This window comes from Culex pipiens, chromosome 1 (genome assembly GCF_016801865.2).
Source record: "Culex pipiens pallens isolate TS chromosome 1, TS_CPP_V2, whole genome shotgun sequence".
Lineage (NCBI taxonomy): Eukaryota > Metazoa > Arthropoda > Insecta > Diptera > Culicidae > Culex > Culex pipiens.
In genome coordinates, this window is record NC_068937.1 from 34,327,323 (window position 1) to 34,347,463 (window position 20,141).

General features: G+C 37.6%; 1 protein-coding gene, 1 long non-coding RNA gene and 1 pseudogene across 9 annotated transcripts in view; 1 reads left to right on the forward strand and 2 right to left on the reverse strand.

The window, feature by feature from the left end:
- Positions 1 to 1,244: 1,244 nt before the first annotated feature.
- Positions 1,245 to 20,141, reverse strand: part of LOC120418112 (uridine phosphorylase 1) — a 35,569-nt gene continuing 16,672 nt past the window's right edge. For 2 of the 8 annotated variants that reach the window (XM_039580382.2, XM_052706829.1), the window contains exons 2-7: positions 19,307 to 19,508; positions 14,849 to 14,972; positions 3,612 to 3,749; positions 3,340 to 3,549; positions 3,030 to 3,168; positions 1,245 to 2,969 (exon numbers count right to left, since the gene is read on the reverse strand). In XM_039580382.2, the coding sequence (XP_039436316.1) occupies positions 2,593 to 2,969; positions 3,030 to 3,168; positions 3,340 to 3,549; positions 3,612 to 3,749; positions 14,849 to 14,972; positions 19,307 to 19,431 (1,113 nt within the window). In that variant the 5' untranslated portion in view covers positions 19,432 to 19,508 and the 3' untranslated portion in view covers positions 1,245 to 2,592. Of the gene's footprint in view, positions 2,970 to 3,029; positions 3,169 to 3,339; positions 3,550 to 3,611; positions 3,750 to 14,848; positions 14,973 to 19,306; positions 19,529 to 20,141 lie in introns of those variants that run through there. The other 6 variants (XM_039580385.2, XM_052706838.1, XM_039580384.2 and 3 more) reach the window with 6 other exon arrangements.
- LOC120418113 (uncharacterized) lies at positions 5,394 to 6,070 on the reverse strand. The gene is made up of 2 exons (XR_005605557.2): positions 6,009 to 6,070; positions 5,394 to 5,854 (listed from the first exon to the last, which is right to left on the reverse strand). It is a non-coding gene; the product is annotated as an uncharacterized LOC120418113 (long non-coding RNA).
- On the forward strand, positions 7,331 to 8,270 carry LOC120418106 (eukaryotic translation initiation factor 3 subunit G-like; annotated as a pseudogene).

The following is a 20,141-nucleotide window of genomic DNA, read 5'->3' on the forward strand; positions in this document are numbered from 1 at the left end:
ACAGATTTTTATGTCAAATTGGACGCCCGATGATGGCAAACTCAAAATTCCGAAAAAAAAAACGTTGGTATTCTTCATCGAAAAAAAAGCAAAAGTAGTTTTAAAAATTCTGGTATTTATCGTTACTCAACTGTAATTTTTTTTGGACATGTCATTTTTTGGAAAATTTAATGTACTTTTCGAATTTCCAATTACCCAAATGGTCATTTTTTATTTAACACAAAATTTTTCATTTTTGAATTTCGTGTTTTTTTTTAATATTTTTAGGGGTGGTATTTTAGAGTGTAACAAAGTTGTTCAAAGTTGAAGAAGAGACAATAATTTTTGAATTTGAGACAATTGATTGAGTTATCGTAATTTACTTTTTCAAATACTTGTTTTGTCGTTCGTGCCTGTCGCGGGTCATGCGCCATGATCAACGACGACTAGTTAACTTTTTTGGTAAAATCGCGATAACTCGTGAGCAAATTTCTTATTTTTATACGTATTTTTTTTAAATTTTCTGCTCTACAACTTTGTACAACATTGCTAAACTATACAAAATAACTCTGCAAAGTTAGAAAAAAACACGAAATTTTAAAATGAAAAATTGTTAACTAAATGACATGTCCATAAAATTTTACAATTAAGGAACGAAAAATGGCAGAAAAAAAACTATTTTTACAAAAATTACTTCTCAGGACAAATCTTGATGCAGTTAGAAGAGGGGTCGGGGCAACTTCTGTGTGAGTTGGTGGAGAACGTAGCAAATATTGGAAGAATATAGGAGTTTCGGATTGCTTCAGAATCAAGTAAAAAAACACGTCCCCTTTCTTCAAATAGAAGTTTTGCATCAAATCATTCAATAGGTATATATTTTAATTTAATAATAAGTTGACGCACAAGTTCCGCACACGGTTCAACGAGACGTTTGTACAATCCACATCGCGTTTCGCTTCAAGCTGCGCGCACTTTTCTCTGTTCTGTCGCTACTATAGTTTGAATATGTTTTGCCCCTTTCCGTCGGAAGGAAGAATGATTTTTGTTTAAAGATTGTTTTAAATTTTGCCTACCAACCAGAGTGCAAGGTATGATGACAGTTTTGTTTTTATTTTTTACGTTCCGAATATCCTGGTGAGTATAGTGTGGATGATTATTTTTAGGTTACTTTAGTGAGTGTGAGAGACATTTACTGGTATGATTTTCTCCATCCGTTTGCAACACGCAGCTTAGGATTTGTACAGATTAGAGTAAATAGTGTATAGTTTTCTTTTTGAGTAGTGAGTAGTGTTTCTGTGTTTAACATCCAATAGTGGTAATGGTTATTCAAAATTAATTTCGAAAAGAAAGAGCTCCCATAGTTTAGGTTATATTTTGAAAAAGATTGTAAACAAAATGATATGGCTTTAAGTTCACTCGTCTAAATCTTTAAATGCATTTTTAGAGCCTTCCATTGATGTTTTGTCAACTATATGATCAGAACGCATAACTAAAAAAGACAATTTGAAGTTGTTTTTTGTTGTAATTTTTCATTTGCTTTATTTTTCGACGCTTAATATTACCGCAACTTTAGTTGCTCAATTAACGCTAATATACGGTGTGTTTCAATTGGAGGATATATAATAATACAACTATCGAATAACGCTTAGTAGTAACGATTTAAAACGAACGAACAGAAAAAAATATTCTCAAAATCGGGTCACATTTGCTTTTCTCGTTGTCTATTCGATAAAACGTTTTTAAAACGATTTTTTTTACTCATGAAACTGTTCCTAGCCGGTTTTAGTTCTCTCTGCGCACGCTAATTATGTAGGCTTGCCGTACATAGTTTGCTGGGCGCATATTGTCGTTTTCATTAGATATTGATGTTTTTTTTTTCTCATTTTTTAAAGAAGTTTAATCAGATCAATTTTGAACAATGTTTTCCAAGAAGCAAACGAAAAATATGAATCTTTTTTTTTTGTTTAAAGCAAAATTGTTGGTTTTTACTCTTCTATTGGTTAGGAAAAATTACTCAATTGAAAGTAGTGTTTAAACCCACTGAAAAAATATGTTGGAAGTTGTTATAACTCAAAATGCATAATTTCCTGTCAGAGTGTAAGATGAAAAAGAATGACAACACTTTGTTTACATCGCAACACTCTAACGCGAAACCACACTTCTAAGTTAAAATACATTTCACCGTTATTTTTTCAGTGGGCTTACAAAGCATTTATGGTTGAAAACGTCATTTATTGAACGTAAGTCACAACAAACTAACCATCGCTTCATTTACGGTGAAATATTGTTCTAGTTAGGCTAAGCTTGCAATATCACGATACCTTCTGCTCTCTTCCCGGTTCGATATATGCCAGGCCGCAATTATTTTTTTAGGTTAGAACGAATGTTTGCTAACTGGAATGTGCATTCAGCGGGAGGGTGGAGGGGGTTTGCCCTAACACCTAATCTTCTGCTTCGTATCCCGACGAAAACTTGTCTTTTTGTTTCTTCTAAGTAACGAACACCAGGCCAAAGCTTGCGCCATGGCACGGCCAGGCAAATTTTGTTAATTTTATATGAGTTTGTGTAAATATACTTGCTTGTCTGTGTGGAAGTCGTCTGCCCGTCGTGCGCTTACTCGTGCGCTTCCGACTCCTGCTGGACCAGCTTGAAGCGTCGCGGCGACTTGATCGCACTGGGCAGGGACGCGAGCGCTTTGAGGTGGCCGGCCTGGGCCAGGTGTTTGCGGATCAACCGCGACACGAGAATCTGCGGCCGCTGCTGCCACTCGTTCATGACCTCCTTCGGCGACATCACCTGGTCGCCCTTGAGCCGGTCCAGCAGCGTGACGCACACGATCGCCGCCTTGATGCCGGCGTAGTGCGTGAGCGCCGCGAAGATGGTGCACTCCATCTCGATGTTCACGACGCCAAAGTCGTGCAGCTTCTCGAGGTACTCCATCTTTTCCGTCTCGCTAAACTCGCAGAACGCACCGTCCAGGCGACCTTGACCTAAAAGGGAAGTTGGGCGTACAATTTTCAAGAACTTCTTCACACTTTTGAACCGCTTACCTTCGTAAAAGTCCGACGTGCACATGGTCTTGCCGACGATCGTGTCGTAGGGGTCGTCCTGTGACGCAAGCGATTTCAGCTCCCGCACTAGGCGTTTGTCGAGAATAGCTGGACGATGGACAATTTTACCCAGGACAGCCTGAAATCAAACAAAAAAAAATCGTTAGGTAATTTTGAAAGTCAAATGGTCTAAACTTAATTGACCGTGTACAAAACTGTCATCGCGAGCGCGCTGTCAAACCATCAGTACACGCTGAAACGGAGAAACCCAAAAAAGAGAACCCCGAACTCTAAACTGAGTCCCACTCACCAGCTCGTGGGTACTCCGCAGCAGCCCGTCGACGGCGTCCTCGGTGATGACGACGGTGCCGCCCTCGACGCCGATTCCGCCGCACGTTCCGATCCGCATGAAGATCGGGTTCTTGCACTTGGCGTGGTACATCAGCTTGATCATCTCGTGCAGCAAAATACCGAGCGAGGGCACGCCCATGCCGTGGCTGATGGACAGCACTGGGCCGACCTTTGAAGAGAATTGTAAACATTCGGGTACTTGCTTGGCATTTAGGTAATTTAAAAACAAACCTTGTACATCGAGTACCGGTAGGAGAACGCGCTGATGTCCTGCAGCTGGGTTCCGGCGGGCAGCTTGTAGCCGATCTCGTCCATGATGAAGTGTGCAAAGTTCTCCATGCGCTTCGGGGTGCCGCCCATGCAGACAAACTGAAAAGAAAAGGAGAAAATGCAAACATAAATTGAAAGATATTTCAGTTTCGCTGAAACTTGATTTTTAGATGTCTCTTGAAACATAATAATCATGTTATGCCTTAAAACACACAGTAAAAAAATATGGTCGAAATAATGTAAACTCAAAATTGCTGTGTTTAAATAAGCGTGTATTGTGTCATACGTAGAGCTGTCATATTTGCCAAAAATCGAGTTAATTTTTGATCAGGATTTTTATGAAAAATGTTGTTGGATAATTAGGTTAACTTTAAACCAAACTTAAAAATATAACTTGATCATTAGTCATTGAGTAACGCACTCAGTCAACACGAAGATTTATTCCAATTTACTCAAACCAGAATAAAATCATAAATCCTTTAAAACAACACCTGGCTTCGTTTGTCTACCCTCAGAGGACAATTGATAGGGTGAAGTGATGATACCGAAACCAAAACAATACCTGTTGGCTAAACATTCATGAAAAAAAAATTCTACCTTGATTCTTCTACACGTTTCTACGTCTAGCATGGCCCAAAGGCAGAATCCGTACAGAAGAATAAATGTTTTCATATACACAATGCACGGTGTAGCAGCGCAGAGATAGTCAAAACAATGTGGTTCGAGTGGGTGCAGCACACGTTTTGTTGTTGAAAAGTGTTGATAAGGACATACACCTACACAAAACCATTTTTGATGGAACAAAGACCTGGATATTAGCTACATTTTCAGGTTAGGGTTATTGAATTTCCTGGTTCATCGAAATAAAATTTTATCGGGTTTTCATTACCAGGCAAATTTTTTTTGACATTAACTCTATATTGATTGACTTTTCTTAAGTCAATGAATCAATGTCAGTAAACATTGAGGTAATTAAAAGTTCCACTAAAAAACTATCTAATGAATTAGCCTTCAAATGAACCAAGCAAATGAAAGAGTTAATATTACAGGGGAAATTACCCAATTCGAATTTCACAAATCTAACTTCTCTTTAGTTCAAATGCATTCGAATTAAATATCACTTAAACGTCAAAAATGAGCAGTCAAACTGCAATTTAACTCCATTGTTTGACGATTTCTGCACCCTCATTTCATATAATTCTGTCAAAACCGAACCTACACAGAAAAAAAAATGTAAATTTACCCAACACTGAAACGATGTTTTCAACGTAAACATGCTCAATGTAATTTTGAAATTCATTGTAAAAGGATGTTTCGCATTTAAACAACCTTATTGTAAAACGAGATTCAACGTAATGCATGAATCACACTTAAATGGAATTTTTGTTCCTGAGAAATCAATAATTTGAAAATATGAAAAGCATGTAAATGCTCTTTTGATGTAAAATTTTGCTAACGTAAACGCATAAAGCATTTAAATTTCAACTTTGTTTTGAGAATGACAGCTAAGCGGATGACGACAACAAACCATTCGTTGCCGTTCAGTGCAATGTTATGAATGGTTTGCGCTAATCAAAATAATGTTGTTTGTGGATAGAGTGCCCAATTTTATGAAAACAATCTCGAAAAATGTCATGGTGGATGCAAGTATTCCGGGAGATTTGAAAAACAATGGATGCTGGTGAGGGGCAACTTAAAAATAGTCGCGGACGGCATCTATTTGTTAATTTAGCAATTAAATGGTTCAGCTTCGAAAACTTCAGTAAGTATTCTATTTCTTATTTAAAACTAATTAACTTTCGTTCATCTTTAACTGCTTTTGGCTGGTTCCGCTGCCTAATTGTGGAAGTATTACATCAAATTTAATTGAATTTGTTATTCTTTTAGAATGCAACGGAACAGCCAATCACAGAAGGCCCGTTATTGTTAAAAAAAGGATCGCGGTCTGAATTTGTGGGGGGAGAGCTTAACAGCTAGCCTTCATCGCAGGGGTCGCGGCCGATTCCTCGGTGTATTTGCCCTTGTCCTTGGAAAACGCCACCCTGCGTCCAGCGACGGCGACCCAGGATCCTCTTGCGAACCTTGTTCATCTTCAGCTTGACGATCAGACACATGAATGGGTGCAAACCGACGTACACGTTCGTTCCGTTGGCCTTCTTACGCTGGATCCGCTCAATGTGAACGACAACCTTCTAACGGTAAACCTGGAAGTTTTTGCCGATCTAGTTTCCCTTGTAGTGGCCACACACAACCTGAAATTCGTCGTCCTTGCGACTGGGATCATGCGGATGGTGTACTTCTGCTTCATCTCCTGCCTGAAGACAAAGGGCGAGCAGTATCTGGAGCGAGGAACCTTACAATTTCACCTTGGCACGCTTGGCGTGAATCACGCCAAAACTAACCAGTTTAACTTCATGTGCACTGATGGAGAGCCCAGATCAATGGAACGGAAAGGCACCGTATCTGGTATTTTTTCCAAGACAGTAAAATACGGGGCACTTAAATTATGGATCGTTACTGCTGCTATTTTTATATGCTTCAGCGGTAAAAAAAAATCTTTAATGTTTTTGTGATCATTGCTACGAAGAAAAACTGTCCAAAAGACTGCTACGAAAAAGAACTGTCACAGTTGTTGGAGTTTGCATTCATGTGCACGGCTATCTTGGCATACTTATGATTAAGATATTTTACAACTCCGACAAGAAATGCATTCTTATTTTAAAACACAGCTTTATCCAAAATTGAGTTTTTTCTCAAGCTTGGGAGTAAAATTGTTTGTGAAACTGGAGCAAAACCTAAAGGGATTTTTCCCCTTATTTTTCCCAAATTTGAACTGTTCTAGTGCTTTTTTATAAACTATTGTCTTTTGTATGTTTATAGGACCTATTAAAAAAACTCTGGATTTAAAGTTTTTGTCATCCCTTCAATGTTGGACCGAAAAATCAGGGGGCAAGAAAAATATCATTAGAATCATTTTCAGCATGTTCAGGTTGATTTTGAATTTTTGAAAATGTTCGATGTTTCGTATCGCTATATGTTTTTTTTTCGCTATAATTTTTGTTTTCGTCAAATCTTACTTTTTTTTTAAACTGATGATTGAAAAACAACTGAACTAGTGTAAAATTTTAACGAAAAACCTGTTTCAAAATAGGGTGACAATAAAAAAATCGAAATTAGGGTACCCCCTGATTCGATTCCTTAGGTAAAAATAAGTATCTGTATCACCCAACATTTTCCAGTATGAGATTCTTGAAGGAAATTCAATTCCCTACAACTTTGTCGAAATGTGCAAAACGCTCCGAGTCTGCAATCACCTGCCGGCTAAATTCTGAAGCGATGTTTTTCATCATACATTTTTGCGATTTTTTCCATACAAACTTCAACGATCTATGGAGACACTTATCTGCTTAAAGATTGGAACAGTTTCTTACTATTGCCTAAGGCATCGAACCAGGGGATATCTCTTGAGGTTTTCCAAATTTCCAACTTTTCTTTTCACCCTACTGTACAAACATGCTCCTTGTGTTGCAAGAAGAAAAATAAAATATTTCGTTTAAAATTCAGGGTTACCCTAAATTGGGTAATTTGAACTCCGAAAAAAAATCAACATTTTAGTTTACCGGTCTATTCATTTTCAATTTCATTGATTGCCAAACGTCAAGCTTTGTTTATAGCATTTTTGACGTGCTCGTAAAAAAGTAAATTTCGGCGAGCGGAACATTTTCCAGCTTTCCCGGTATAATTCCATCGTTTTTCGTTGTTAAACTAGCAGTTGAGTAAAGTTCACGACGATGCCGGCGCTCGACGAAATTAAATCCTCCTGGGCCGATGAGGTCGAGCTGGACTCGGGATCGCTGCCGCCGCCGACGGAGATCGTCGAGAACGGCCAGAAGGTGGTCACCGAGTACAAGTACAAGGACGTCAAAAAGGTGAAAGTGGTCCGGACGTACAAGATTACGCGGCTCGTCGTGCCGAAGAGTTTGGCCAAGCGCAAGAACTGGACCAAGTTTGGCGACTCGGCCGGGGCCGAACCCGCAGACGACGTTCGTATCGAAAGACATTTACATGCAGTTTGTGAGCAACAAGGAGGAGGAGCAAAAGTCCGGCAACGCGCTGGACTCGCTGAAGAACATTGCCAAGTGTCGTATCTGCGAGGGTGAGCATTGGTCCGTGCAGTGTCCGTACAAGGGCACGTCGTACGAGGCGGGCAAGGCAAACCCGGTGCCGGCGGCTCAGCCGGAGTCGTCGAGCGCGCCGATCAAGAGTGGCAAGTATGTGCCGCCAAGCATGCGCGACAGCCAGAAGGCGGCGCTGGGTGCGAATCCGCGCGGCCGTGACGACACCACGGCGATCCACATCTCCAACTTGTCCGAGACGATGACCGATCCGATCTGGAGGAGCTGGTGAAGAAGATTGGGCCGCACAGCAAGCTGTTCCTGGCCCGCGACAAGAACACCGGCCTGTGCAAGGGTTTCGCGTACGTGCACTTCAAGTCCCACCGCGACGCCGCCACCGCCATCGAGCTACTCAACGGACACGGCTACGACCATCTGATTTTGAACGTGGAATGGTCCAAGCCGCAGAATCCGCCATAAACGGGAAGCGCACAAGTGGACGGTTCTTTTTCTTTAGTGTAAGTGGATTGTGAGGAATTCGATGGATGATGAAGGGAAATAAAAGGAGAGAGCGGGGGAGTGATGACCCGTAAAAAAAAGGTTTGTTTATAAATATTTGGGAGGGCTGTTTGCTGTTACCCACAGCGTCGCCTACTGCGATCGTTGAAAAATGTGTGTGTCGGAAGTGTGACCTCGACTGAGAAAGTCCATCCCGCTAGTGATCTATCTGACGAAATTGAGAACTGTTTTGCTGGCGGATGGCGCTGGTGGACAACCCGTCCGTTGGTGCAGTGTTTTTTTAGATATACGGTGGCGAAAGCGGTGTTGCCGGAAAAATAACGCTGGCGCACGGAAAGGCCGGAGGCAGCAACGGGTGGTCACATTTAAGGGTAAGTTTTTTGGAATGATAGTGAGACGTTGCAGAATTACGTACTAATATTTGATAGACCTCTCTCTCTCCTCCAATCTGACAAAACCAAAGTTCTATCAATACGCCCAAGACCAACAACAAAAACAGCTCAAGCAGATGCAGCAGCAGAAGCCGCTCAATATGCTACAGGACAATTAGATCATGACGATGGCAGCCCGAGTAACGACTTTGCGATTGTGTTCCCCATTGGTGAGTTGACGGGGGGGGGGGGGGGGGGTGTACTAAAGTGTGTTTTTTTTTCGATTTTAGTAACGGCATTGTACTCCAAAATACACCCCGAGTATGCGTCGTACATCTACCTGTTGGCGCCGATCTCGCTGGCGTTCCTCAACCCAATCGGATACGTTTTGTGCGAGATCTCCAAGATCAAAGCCAACGCGGCCGCGGAAGATGAGCCCGTTGAATCTGCTAATGGCCGTTGGCCGTCGATTCCACTATGCTCCCAGATGGCGTACTCGGCTTACTCCACCCTTAAACTTTTGAAGGGAAAAGTTATAGTCATAGTTAAGATTATCGAGTCCGTTTTCTTCAACTCGGTGATCGGAGGTTGCATCTTCGAGAACGTTTTTGCCAGTGTTTATATTCAGCATTCTTAAGGTCCTGGGCAACTCCTTCTCCGGAACGGTATTATTCTTGCTGGGACTGCGGATGGTATGCAAGGCAGCTACGGTAGACGGGCAGGAACAGCTGATCGACACTTCACTGCTGACTTCCAGAGGAAATAATCTCAAGATGCAAACTTGAACAACTGACAATCAACGACTTCGCGTCGGCCGATGACAGGATTCAATAAATTCAATAAATAGAGTATGGTTGGCATATTCAAAAAAGTTCTTTGACGCTCTGTTGGATTTGAGGTTCGATGTTGTTTCCAAAATATTTGATTTTATACTGTTTTTGGAAGCTTTCAATGAAATGTTTTTGTTGTTGTTCATTATTAACAAAAAAAACATTGGTTTTGAAACAGCCTTTGAGTACAGCATAAAACCAAAAGTATGAAAATTACATCGAATTTCAGATTCAACGGAGCAAAAAAATTTTTACCCTTGGTAAATTTACGTAGATTTGATTGGAAATTTACATGTTTTCAAAGCGGTTTTTGTTCTGCTCAATTACATCGGAAGGCATTTAAATTTCCAATGAACATAACTTAAATTTACATCATTAATGACGTGCACTTTTGGTACATCATAAATGATGTAAATTTACCGGATTTTTTTTTTCTGTGTACTCAGAAATGAGTAAATGGGGAATCTGTCAGATATGACTGAATATCACTCAGATCTGGGAGAATTCCACTCAATTTTCTTGGAATTCTGAGTATAATTTAGTCAAATCTGACAGATGCATTATTTACTCATTGCTGAGTAGGTTCGGATTTGACGAAAACTGAGTGATTTTGAACGTGCGTGTGGACACCAAGGTATGTAGATTAGTTAAGGTATGGGGGATTTTTCAGCTGTCAAAAGTAGTTAAATGATGTGGATTTTATAGAAATTTTCAGAAAGGTGAAAATTTGACCTTTTTCCGGGCACTTTTCTGAAAATATGGAGTTACAAATTACGATTTTTGGTGCTAACTATTTGTTGACAGCTGGAACACCCGCCTTACCTTATCTAATCTGAACACCTTGCGTGGTTTCAGACTTCTGACAGCTGTCAGCTGTTCGATTAGCGAAATATCTCTGCACGCTTATTTCAAATAACTCGCTTCTGAGTTATTTGCACTAAGATTTTGTCAAAATCGTACTTAATCAGGAATGAGTTTAAGGTTGTCTTCTTTTCACTCATTTTTGGGTTAATTCCACTGAACTCATTTCTGAGTTTGTTTAGTTTGACGAAATCTAAGAGAAAATAACTCAGAAGAGAGTTAGTTGAAATCAGCGTTTGTACACAACTAATCACAAATTTTAAAAATGATCTTGTACAGTTAACGCCAAGTTCAAGGTGCAACGTCTTAACGTTATTTTGACAACCGCTGTCATTCAATCGTTACGCCATCGTCGGCCGCCCTAAAAATAAAGCCACCGGCCATTATCAGCCGCGAAAAAAAAATTCTCTCGCCTGCCTCACACGAGATGATGCTGGTAATCTCACTCACGAGTTAATCACGTTCGACATTCTACATCGGGGAATAATGACTACGTTGTGCGTCCTATTGGCAGCAGGCCGACAAACAAAACAACAACAGTTACGTCAATCGATGAAAGTTATGTGTCGGAAGATTGTTATCAGCAAATCACGAAAACAGAAATCGCAACTTCAATAAAAGAAACTTGCCGATGTTTATCACGAATGATAACATTTCTTGTAACACACTACCATTTGACCTTCAAACGAAATTTGGCTGCACGCCCAGCTAGGGAAACACAATTTACCCATCAAATTGATAAACTCAATTTGACGTGCCTCCTGCGCTACCTTTTGGTGAATCACCTTGCGCCCCCATAAAGTGTAGCGGACAAAGAGCTGGGGGGACGGAAATTGATTTATGGCGCAAATGGCACAATTAGGGGTAATCCGATTTTGTAACACAATTTTCTCGACATAAACCCGCCCCCCGTACGGTCCGCAACACCGTCGTTGTCACGTAGCCGTAACGGGGGGGTGTGGGTTATAAGTCATTGATTACCCACATCTTCGTTATCAATAAACGTGACATAACCCTTTTCTATACTTTCTTTTCTTCAAGTTTACTCTTGTGAAGCTGTCGTCTGGTAACGGCTATGACTTGCAAGTAATTCCGGGAATTACGGGTGACAGCACCCGGCTACGGCTACGGTCGATGTAGAGCAAATGTCTGGTCCGCCCACTTGAGCTGATAAAACGGTTATGGGTTTCTTGGAATAATGGCAGTTTGCGAAAGCTAAACAAAACACAACGCTCGTGCATTCTGTTTTAAAATAGACAAAAAGATTTGACAGCTCCCATACTAAATGTCTCGATTTTCATACTTTTTGTTAATTTTCTTTTGAAATCAAATACTTAATATATGAAAACTATATATTTTTGGTGTACAAAATTCCTGCTGAATCGAATGGTGTACTTATTTCGATTGCAAATTATTCAAACAGTTTTTGTTTTAATAACATTCTAGACACATTTTGTACACCTAATCAATTAATACTTTTATCATAAATAACCATTTTATTGCTTAAAAATTGAGTTGTCCTGAGTTCCCATATTCAAATACATGGAAGCTGTCATTTTGGCCACCTAGCGGCCATTTCAAAGTGGATTCGTCTATAGCTGATGACCGATTTAATCTATTTCAGGTGCGTTAATAAAAGGATCGATTATTGAATTGATTTTTTTTTTTTCAAAAATAAAGATATTTTTGAACCCTTTAAAATGTAAATTTGTTCTGATTTTTTTTACCGAATTATAATAATAAAATGAAAATTCAGCAAATCACATTTCCAAAAAATAAACCAAAACTGGTACCATTACCCTATGAGTCCGCAGCGCCAGCGTTTTTGCAATCGATGCAAATTTGATCGCACCAGGATTGTTATGGCGAGTCATCGAGTGAAATTTGTGAACTAATCAACAAATGGAAAAACAGTAGTTTCAAATTCGGTGGAATTCAAAGCAATGCACATGGGAACTTTAGTTGCCATGCAAAGTGTTGATATTGCATAAACGTACTAAAACAAACTTTAAATTTTATTTTGCTTTTTAGATCAGAGTATTTCTGGGCTTAAAGTTCATGGAAAAACAAACCATTTATTTCAAACAACTCAAAAATTTCAAAAGATTGAAAAATGCAATCAACGTAGAAGGTTAAAAATTGTAATTTATGCAAAAAATTGCAAAATGGAGATTTTTTCAGCACAAGATTTAAAAAATAATTCAAAGAGACTCTGTCGAATCGGATAAATACCACGAGTGCTGAAAAAACGAATTTTGCAAAAAGTTCCATACAAAATTGTTTGCAATTCCATAACACAATATTGAAAAGAATTGGTCAACAATGTCGAAAAGTATTACTTTTCATAACAAGTGCTGAAAAATAAACTTTAACTTTAAAAGTTGAACTTTTCAGCACTTGTTTTGAAAAGTCATACTTTACAACATCATTTTGATTCAAACGGCAAAATACATGGACATTTGTCTTAAAATTCCAAACAAAGGGTGTTTTTCGGAATAGGGTCCTACCCAAGTAACATTTTAAACCAACTAGCCACCACTTAGTTTTATTAAGGTTTTATTGTAGCATCTTGATGACTTTATAGTTTTATTTGGGCATTTACCGCAACCAATAAGCAAGAGTTAATTAAAAAGACATAAAACCTGGTGAAAATAAAAGCCGACTGGCTTTTTCAATAAGGTTTTATAAAAGTTTTAATAGAGGCTTGAAAACCAGATGGCAATGCCATGCCAAACGCTTTTATCGCATGCTTCTTTAAAACCTGTTGTGTTCTAGCTGTCAAGTGCAAAAAAAAAACCATAAGCTCCTAAAAGAGCATTTAAAGCAGCCAAATAGCAATGCTTAAATATGGCGCCAAACGCATGGTCTGATTGAATATGATTGACCGCCATCCTCGCAGAAAAAATAGAAAGGCATAAATTTGATTCATTTGATGAAAACACACAATTATGTTGAATTGCTGACATCGTTAGTATAGCCATAGAAGTTCAAAATTAATTTTAACTTTTTTTTGCAAAAATAATTGCGAACAAAAAAAAATCATTAAAAGCTGTGAATGCATTAGAAATATTTTGAGAAATATATGAGCGAGTTGATTTTTTTGGCTCTATCTCCCCCACATTAATCGATCAAATTTCGACCGCCGCTGAATTTGAGCCACCAATTTCGAGCTTTGAAATTACCTCCAATATTTATCACATCATCATCGCCATTTTTGACCACCTTCTCCATAATTTCACTTGGCAAGACGAAGACTTATTTTTGCCAGAATAAAATCTGTTTGTCATAAGACGCGCGTATGAAATGTCATTTTCCCTAACTCCTAACAAGGTTTTAACAAAGGTTTTATCAAGGCTTCGAGGAGCTTGTTAGGATTCAGTTGTAAAGCCTTGAACACTCCTATGTAGGTTTTATAAATAGGCCGGAACAACCTTTTGCGAAGGTCCTTTTGGGTTTCAAGTGGGGTTTATCCAGGTTCTGAGGAGTTTGTTACGACTAGGTGGTTTTAATGTTGGTTTTGGCTGATAGGTTTTATAGCGGTTGTGACAGCTTTGATAAAGCCTAAAATGTTACTTGGGATAAAGCCCTATATAAATTTTGATGTAAAATGATTAAAAACACGCTTAAAAGCCATTTCTGATCACTTTTTTTTAATGCAAAAAAAAGGTGACGAGACAACATTTTTTCGATGGATTAACTATGGTCCCCTTGGAAAGAGCTGTCAAGTAGGACCTTTTCTGTCAAGAAGGGCCGCGAGGTTAATTTTTCAAAATTGATTTAAAAATCCATTTTATACTCTTTGTGGTCGTACAAAGGGTCATTGTATTCAGAAAAATAAGCTTTATCGCTGTAAACAATAATATCAGCAATCTAAGCTTCATTACAGGACCCAGTTACAAACAATGTTGTATGGAACTCGTTTCAAAACGAATTTTTTCAGCACTCGTCATATTTATCCAACTCGGTGAACCTCGTTAAATCTACGACTTGTGCTGAAAAAATCTTCTTTTTGCAACTTGTTGCATACATTAATATTTTAGAAATGGGCAGTCATGAGCACTATTTTGAAAATCAAAAAAACTAAAAAAATCTGCAAAATCAAATTTTAAGTAGCCGTTTCCTATTATTATTTTTTTTTGTTAAAGCCGTTGCAAATATTTTTAAGAAGTTTTTGTCGCGAATTGCAAATTTTATTTTCAATAAAAAAACATTTGTTTCGACAAAAAAATATTTTTTGACCACATTTTTTTTTAAATTATAACTCTTTGGTTGAAAATATGCATTTTTTGGTCCCCTAAAATATAAATAAAAATCTAAAATCTAATAAAACAATTTTTCGAATTAAAATTTTCATGAAAAGTAAATAAAATTAAGATAGTTTTTAAGGGCAGTATTTTTTTCTGAAAAGTCCTAATTACTACCCACAACTTAATCAAAAACACCAAAACGGTTGTTTCTGGCCAGTGGGAAGGCTCCCACAAAGTTTATAAATCTCAACTCACCTTGACATCTCCAAACATCTCCACCAGATCATGGCTGCCGCTGCCCAGTGCCAGATGGTACAGAATGTCCTGGTCCATGAGTTCGATGTTGGGATTCCGAAGCCGAACTGATCCATCATTGTATCTGCAAAGCGAAAGAGAAAAAATACAATATACTTTGAATCATGGTATATTTAAACCCCAAAGTAAACTCTGGAAGCCATTTACTATATGACACAAAGTTGAATAAACAATGCAAAGCCCCAGTTTCCAGCATCGGAGAGTGGGTTGTGCAAGTCCCAACCCAAAGAGTGGATTAGCCCTTGAATCAACAGTTGCTCTAAGCCCCGCGCTCTCTCTGTCGCAAACATGCCAATTTTGGTAAATTTATTCACCAACGCCACCCAGAATAGCCAACTCCGCGTTTCGGTGTAGGGCTCGACTGTTTGCCTCTCGCATTCCAAGTCAAACCCGTAAAAAAAAGTGAGGTTTGGTTTACTTTAGACCCCTCAAATGACCCACCACTGCCTTCGTTATGGCAACAACAAAAAAACGACTTTTCCGATTTTTCTCCCCATTTTTTCGGGCGACAGCAAATTAAACATTGAATTTGGAGTCGTTCTTCTTCTCAGCGGGATGTCACCCACAAAACCGGCAACCACCCACTGAGTATTACTGACCAACTCCACCCCAGCCCCACCCAGCAAAGATATACCACACAAATTCAATTAACTTTGGAACATTGTTACAGCTAGCAGACCACAAGTTGATGAAATTTGCTGATGATAGACTTACACAATGTAGGTAGGTAATGTATGCAACTTCGTTAGCATTATTGAGGATGGAATTCTGATGATTGAACATTGTGTAAAGCAAGGTTGTTAATCGATAGAATTATCGTCGATAATATTATCGTCTAACGATAACGATAATGGTTATCGTTATCGTCGGGAGGATAATGATAATCAATCGGACGATAACTCATTTTTTGAATCTTTCTTAAATTGGCTTAGTCCATCAATATCATTGTTTTTTAATTTTCAATGCATTTGCTTAGAATATATTTTTTGATAATGTAGCATGTTTTAAGGCATAAATACAAAAAAAAATTAAACTATAACATATTTTTTGAAAGTACTAATTTTTTTTTTTCAATACGGGCATTATTATTTTCCAATTATGGCATTTTCATTGTTTTAGAGTTTTTTGAATGAAATACTTAAACTATCACAAAATACCGTATTTTCTCGGAAATACCTTTTTTTTTTAATTCGCAATCTAAGTATCAAACGATTCGAAATTTTGCATGCATTTTCACTGTTTTAGAGTTTTTTGAATGAAATACTTAAATTTTCACAAAATACCGTATTTTCTCGAAAATACTCAAATTTCTATAATTCGCAATATGGGTGTCAAACGATTCGAAATTTTGCTTGCATTCACTGTTTTAGAGTTTTTTGAGTATTTCATTAAAAAAAAAAAAACATTCTAAAATAGGTAAAATTTCACTTCGTTTGATACTTATATTGAAAATTATAAAAATTTCAGTACTTAAAAAAACGGTGTTTTGTAAAAAATTAGTATTTCATTCAAAAAACTCTAAAACAGTGAAAATGCATGCAAAATTTTGATTTTGAATTATAGAAATTTGAGTATTTTCGAGAAAATACGGTATTTTGTGAAAATTTTAGTGTTTCATTCAAAAAACCTAAAACAGTGACGATGTATGCAAAATTTTGAAACGTTTGATACCCATATTGCGATTTTTCTTGTATTTTCAGAAAATACGGTATTTTGTGAAAAGTTTTGTATTCCAATAAAATAAACTCTAAAACAATAAAAATGCAAGCAAAATTTCGAATCGCTCGATAGCCATATTGCGAATTATAAAAATTTGAGTATTTTCAAGAAAATACGGTATTTTTTGAAAATTTTAGTATTTCATTAAAAAAAAACTCTAAAACAGTGAAGATGCATGCAAAATTTTGAATCGTTTGATACCCATATTGCGATTTTTTTATTTATTTTTTGTAATTTCAAGAAAATACGGTATTTTGTGAAAAGTTTAGTATTCCAATAAAAAGAAAAATCTAAAACAGTGAAAATGCAAGCTAAATTTCGAATTGTTCAATACCCATATTGCGAATTATAAAAAATTTAGTATTTTCGAGAAAATACGGTAATTTGTGAAAAGTTTAGTATTTTATTCAAAAACTTTAAAACAGTTGAACAGTGAAAATACATGCAAAATTTCGAATCATTTGATACCCGTATTGCGAATTTTAAAAATTTGAGTATTTTCGAGAAAATACGGTATTTTGTGATTTTATATTTATTTATACTTTAACCCTCTACAACCCAACCCCGCCTCTAGACGGGCTTCGATTTAAAAAATCGCCAAAAATCCATTTTTCAACCAATTTTTGATCTTCAAAAAGCATTGGAAAGAAGAACTTTTAAAATTTTGGAAAATTTTAGTGTTGGAAGATAAATGCAAATTAAAATACTAAAAATGAAACAAGAAAAACATAAAACAAGAGAAGTAAAGTTTTTCGTAGAACAAAAGTTGCTCAAAATGACCTCCTGAACACGGGAAAAATAAAAATTTTCGAAAAAAAAATTTGGGCAGTAGAGGGTTAAAACTTACCATATTATCAAGCAAATATTTTCTAAGAGGAAGCTTGAAATATCAACATAATTTGGTTGGACTTAGTAAATTTTAGAAATATATTTAATATAAGTTAATGTCCGTTATCGCCGACAAAATTATCGCCGATAGAATTATCGGAATAACGATAGATCGTCGAAAAATCTAAAACAGTGAAAATGCAAGCTAAATTTCGAATCGTTCGATACCCATATTGCGAATTATAAAAATTTGAGTATTTTCGAGAAAATACGGTAATTTGTGAAAAGTTTAAAAGTTTATTCAAAAACTCTAAAACAACAGTGAAAATACATGCAAAATTTCGAATCATTTGATACCCGTATTGCGAATTTTAAGAATTTGAGTATTTTCGAGAAAATACGGTATTTTGTGATTTTATATTTATTTATACTTTAAAACTTACCATATTATCAAGCAAATATTTTCTAAGAGGAAGCTTGAAATATCAACATAATTTGGTTGGACTTAGTCAATTTTAGAAATTTATTTAATATAAGTTATTGTCCGTTATCGACGACAAAATTATCGCCGATAGAATTATCGGAATAACGATAGATCGTCCTGACGATAACGGTAAAACTATCGTTATTGAACCTCGATAATTTTATCGTTAACAACCTTGGTGTAAAGATACTTTTGGAATAGGGTCCTAAAGCCCTATGTGAAAAGGGTGGAAGGTTTGTGGGAAATCTGAGGATTAGGAATAATGAATTAATTTTAGATACACCTTTTGCAGATAAATTGGGTCATTTACCCTTATGCCCTATCTACAACCTTTAAGGCCGTTGCAAATATGTTATGTCGCCCTCCCCTTCAAAGTTGGCCTGAATAATGAGGGGGCGAAAAAAATATTTGCTCGAAAAACTTCAAAATTTTAATGAAAGGTCAAGTTTAATCAGCTGAAAACCAGTTAAAATGCATTTTCCTGCGTTTATAACCTTATTTAGCATGTTTGAACTCCTGTAAAATATTTTACATTTCCATGAATGTTTTTTTGCGAAACAAATATTTCCGTCAATACCTCGATATTTTGAAAACTAACGATTGGAAAACAGCTGGGTGTGTGTAAATTGCATTTAAAACACTTTTTTCATCCAAATGTTGAAACCTTGGCCCGTAATTAAATTTTTTATTGTGTTAAAGCTACAGGAAAATTCAACCCTCCCTTCCACGAAGAACGGGACCAAATTCAATCGCACCAAGCTGCGACATAACCTCAATCTCCACGACCCAAACAGTTAACGGGCGCGTGGGTGTCAACGTCTAATCCAGCAGGACAGAGGAGACAGACCGATCCACGACACCTCCTGCCTCGGTCCTTCCTGGAAAAACGCCTCAACAGCCCTCAGGAAAAGAAAAGGAAGCCTCAACAAAAGTAAAAGTGTATAGTACACATGAACAACTTTGTGTCCTTTTTTTTGCTGACAGCGCGACCGCGCCGCACCAGCCGGTCTGACCTGGACCAAACAGCAACAAAACCATTAAAGTTACTTCCATCTACTTTGGGAGACGGTCCGACTTCGTCGTGGTGGTGCAATTTTGACGCAATGTTGACAGTTTTGACGTTTCTGATTGTTTGGAAATGTTGACAGTCGAAAAAGTGGGGTTGTACTGTAATGTAAACAAGGAGTTTGACAGATTTTTTAGCTGTCAAACCTAATGATGTGATAAATGTGACAAGACAGCACAACGGTGACCAACTTAAGGCACCGTTCCGGAAACTTTTTTTTTTATATCCGTCTGTTAAAGATTTGGAAATCTGTGGCGCCAACTCAATAAATGTTTTCATTAAAAGTTTTCCCCAACCTTACCTCGTGTCCGGATGATAAACCGTTTCTTCCTCCTCATCCTGCTTCCGGTGCTGGTTCCCGTTCTCGTGGGACCCATTCTGGGAATCGCTGGAACCACCGTTCTTGAACCCGTTGGAATCACACATTTTGAGATCAGTCAATCACTCTCTCCCTCTCACTTGTACGAAACCCTACTGACAGGTGTGAATTGTTTCTGAAAACCCTGATTTATGATTGACACACTGATGAAAGGAGTGGCATGGCTTGCTTAGTTTGTGACTGCTCCACTAGCGGCCCCGTTGGTTAGTTCGGTAAACCGGTTCCAGTGCGCGGACTTTAATTAATAATTCTCAGTGAAAAATTCATTTTAAGATTGTTTTGTTTAAAACATTCTTGTCAATAAATTCATCCAAAATTCGCTTGTTCCAATCCAATACCCGGTGGCCGGCAGCGAAATTATGAGAAAGTTTCATTTTTATCAGACTTGTAATTAGTTAACATTAATTTCAAATATCAAGGGAACCGAACGGAATTTGATTCCAGAATCTTCTGCTTGTGAGACATAAGCCTAAAATAAAAGTACATTCGAGTACATTTTTGTTATTTAAACTGAGATTAATTTTGATTGCAAATTTCGTAAAGAATCGCACAAATTGCCTCCATCACGTCAATGTCAATTCTCGGGCAAGTCGGCCAAATCGACCAAATAATCATACAAGAACGTGCACAAAAAAGCAAATAACAAGAAAAACAGTGACGAAAGAATACAGTAGCTCTCATCAGCTGAACAGCAAATTACCGCAAATCGACATTCCAGGGTGACCATCTCGAGAAAAAAGAGGTGGGTAAGACCACG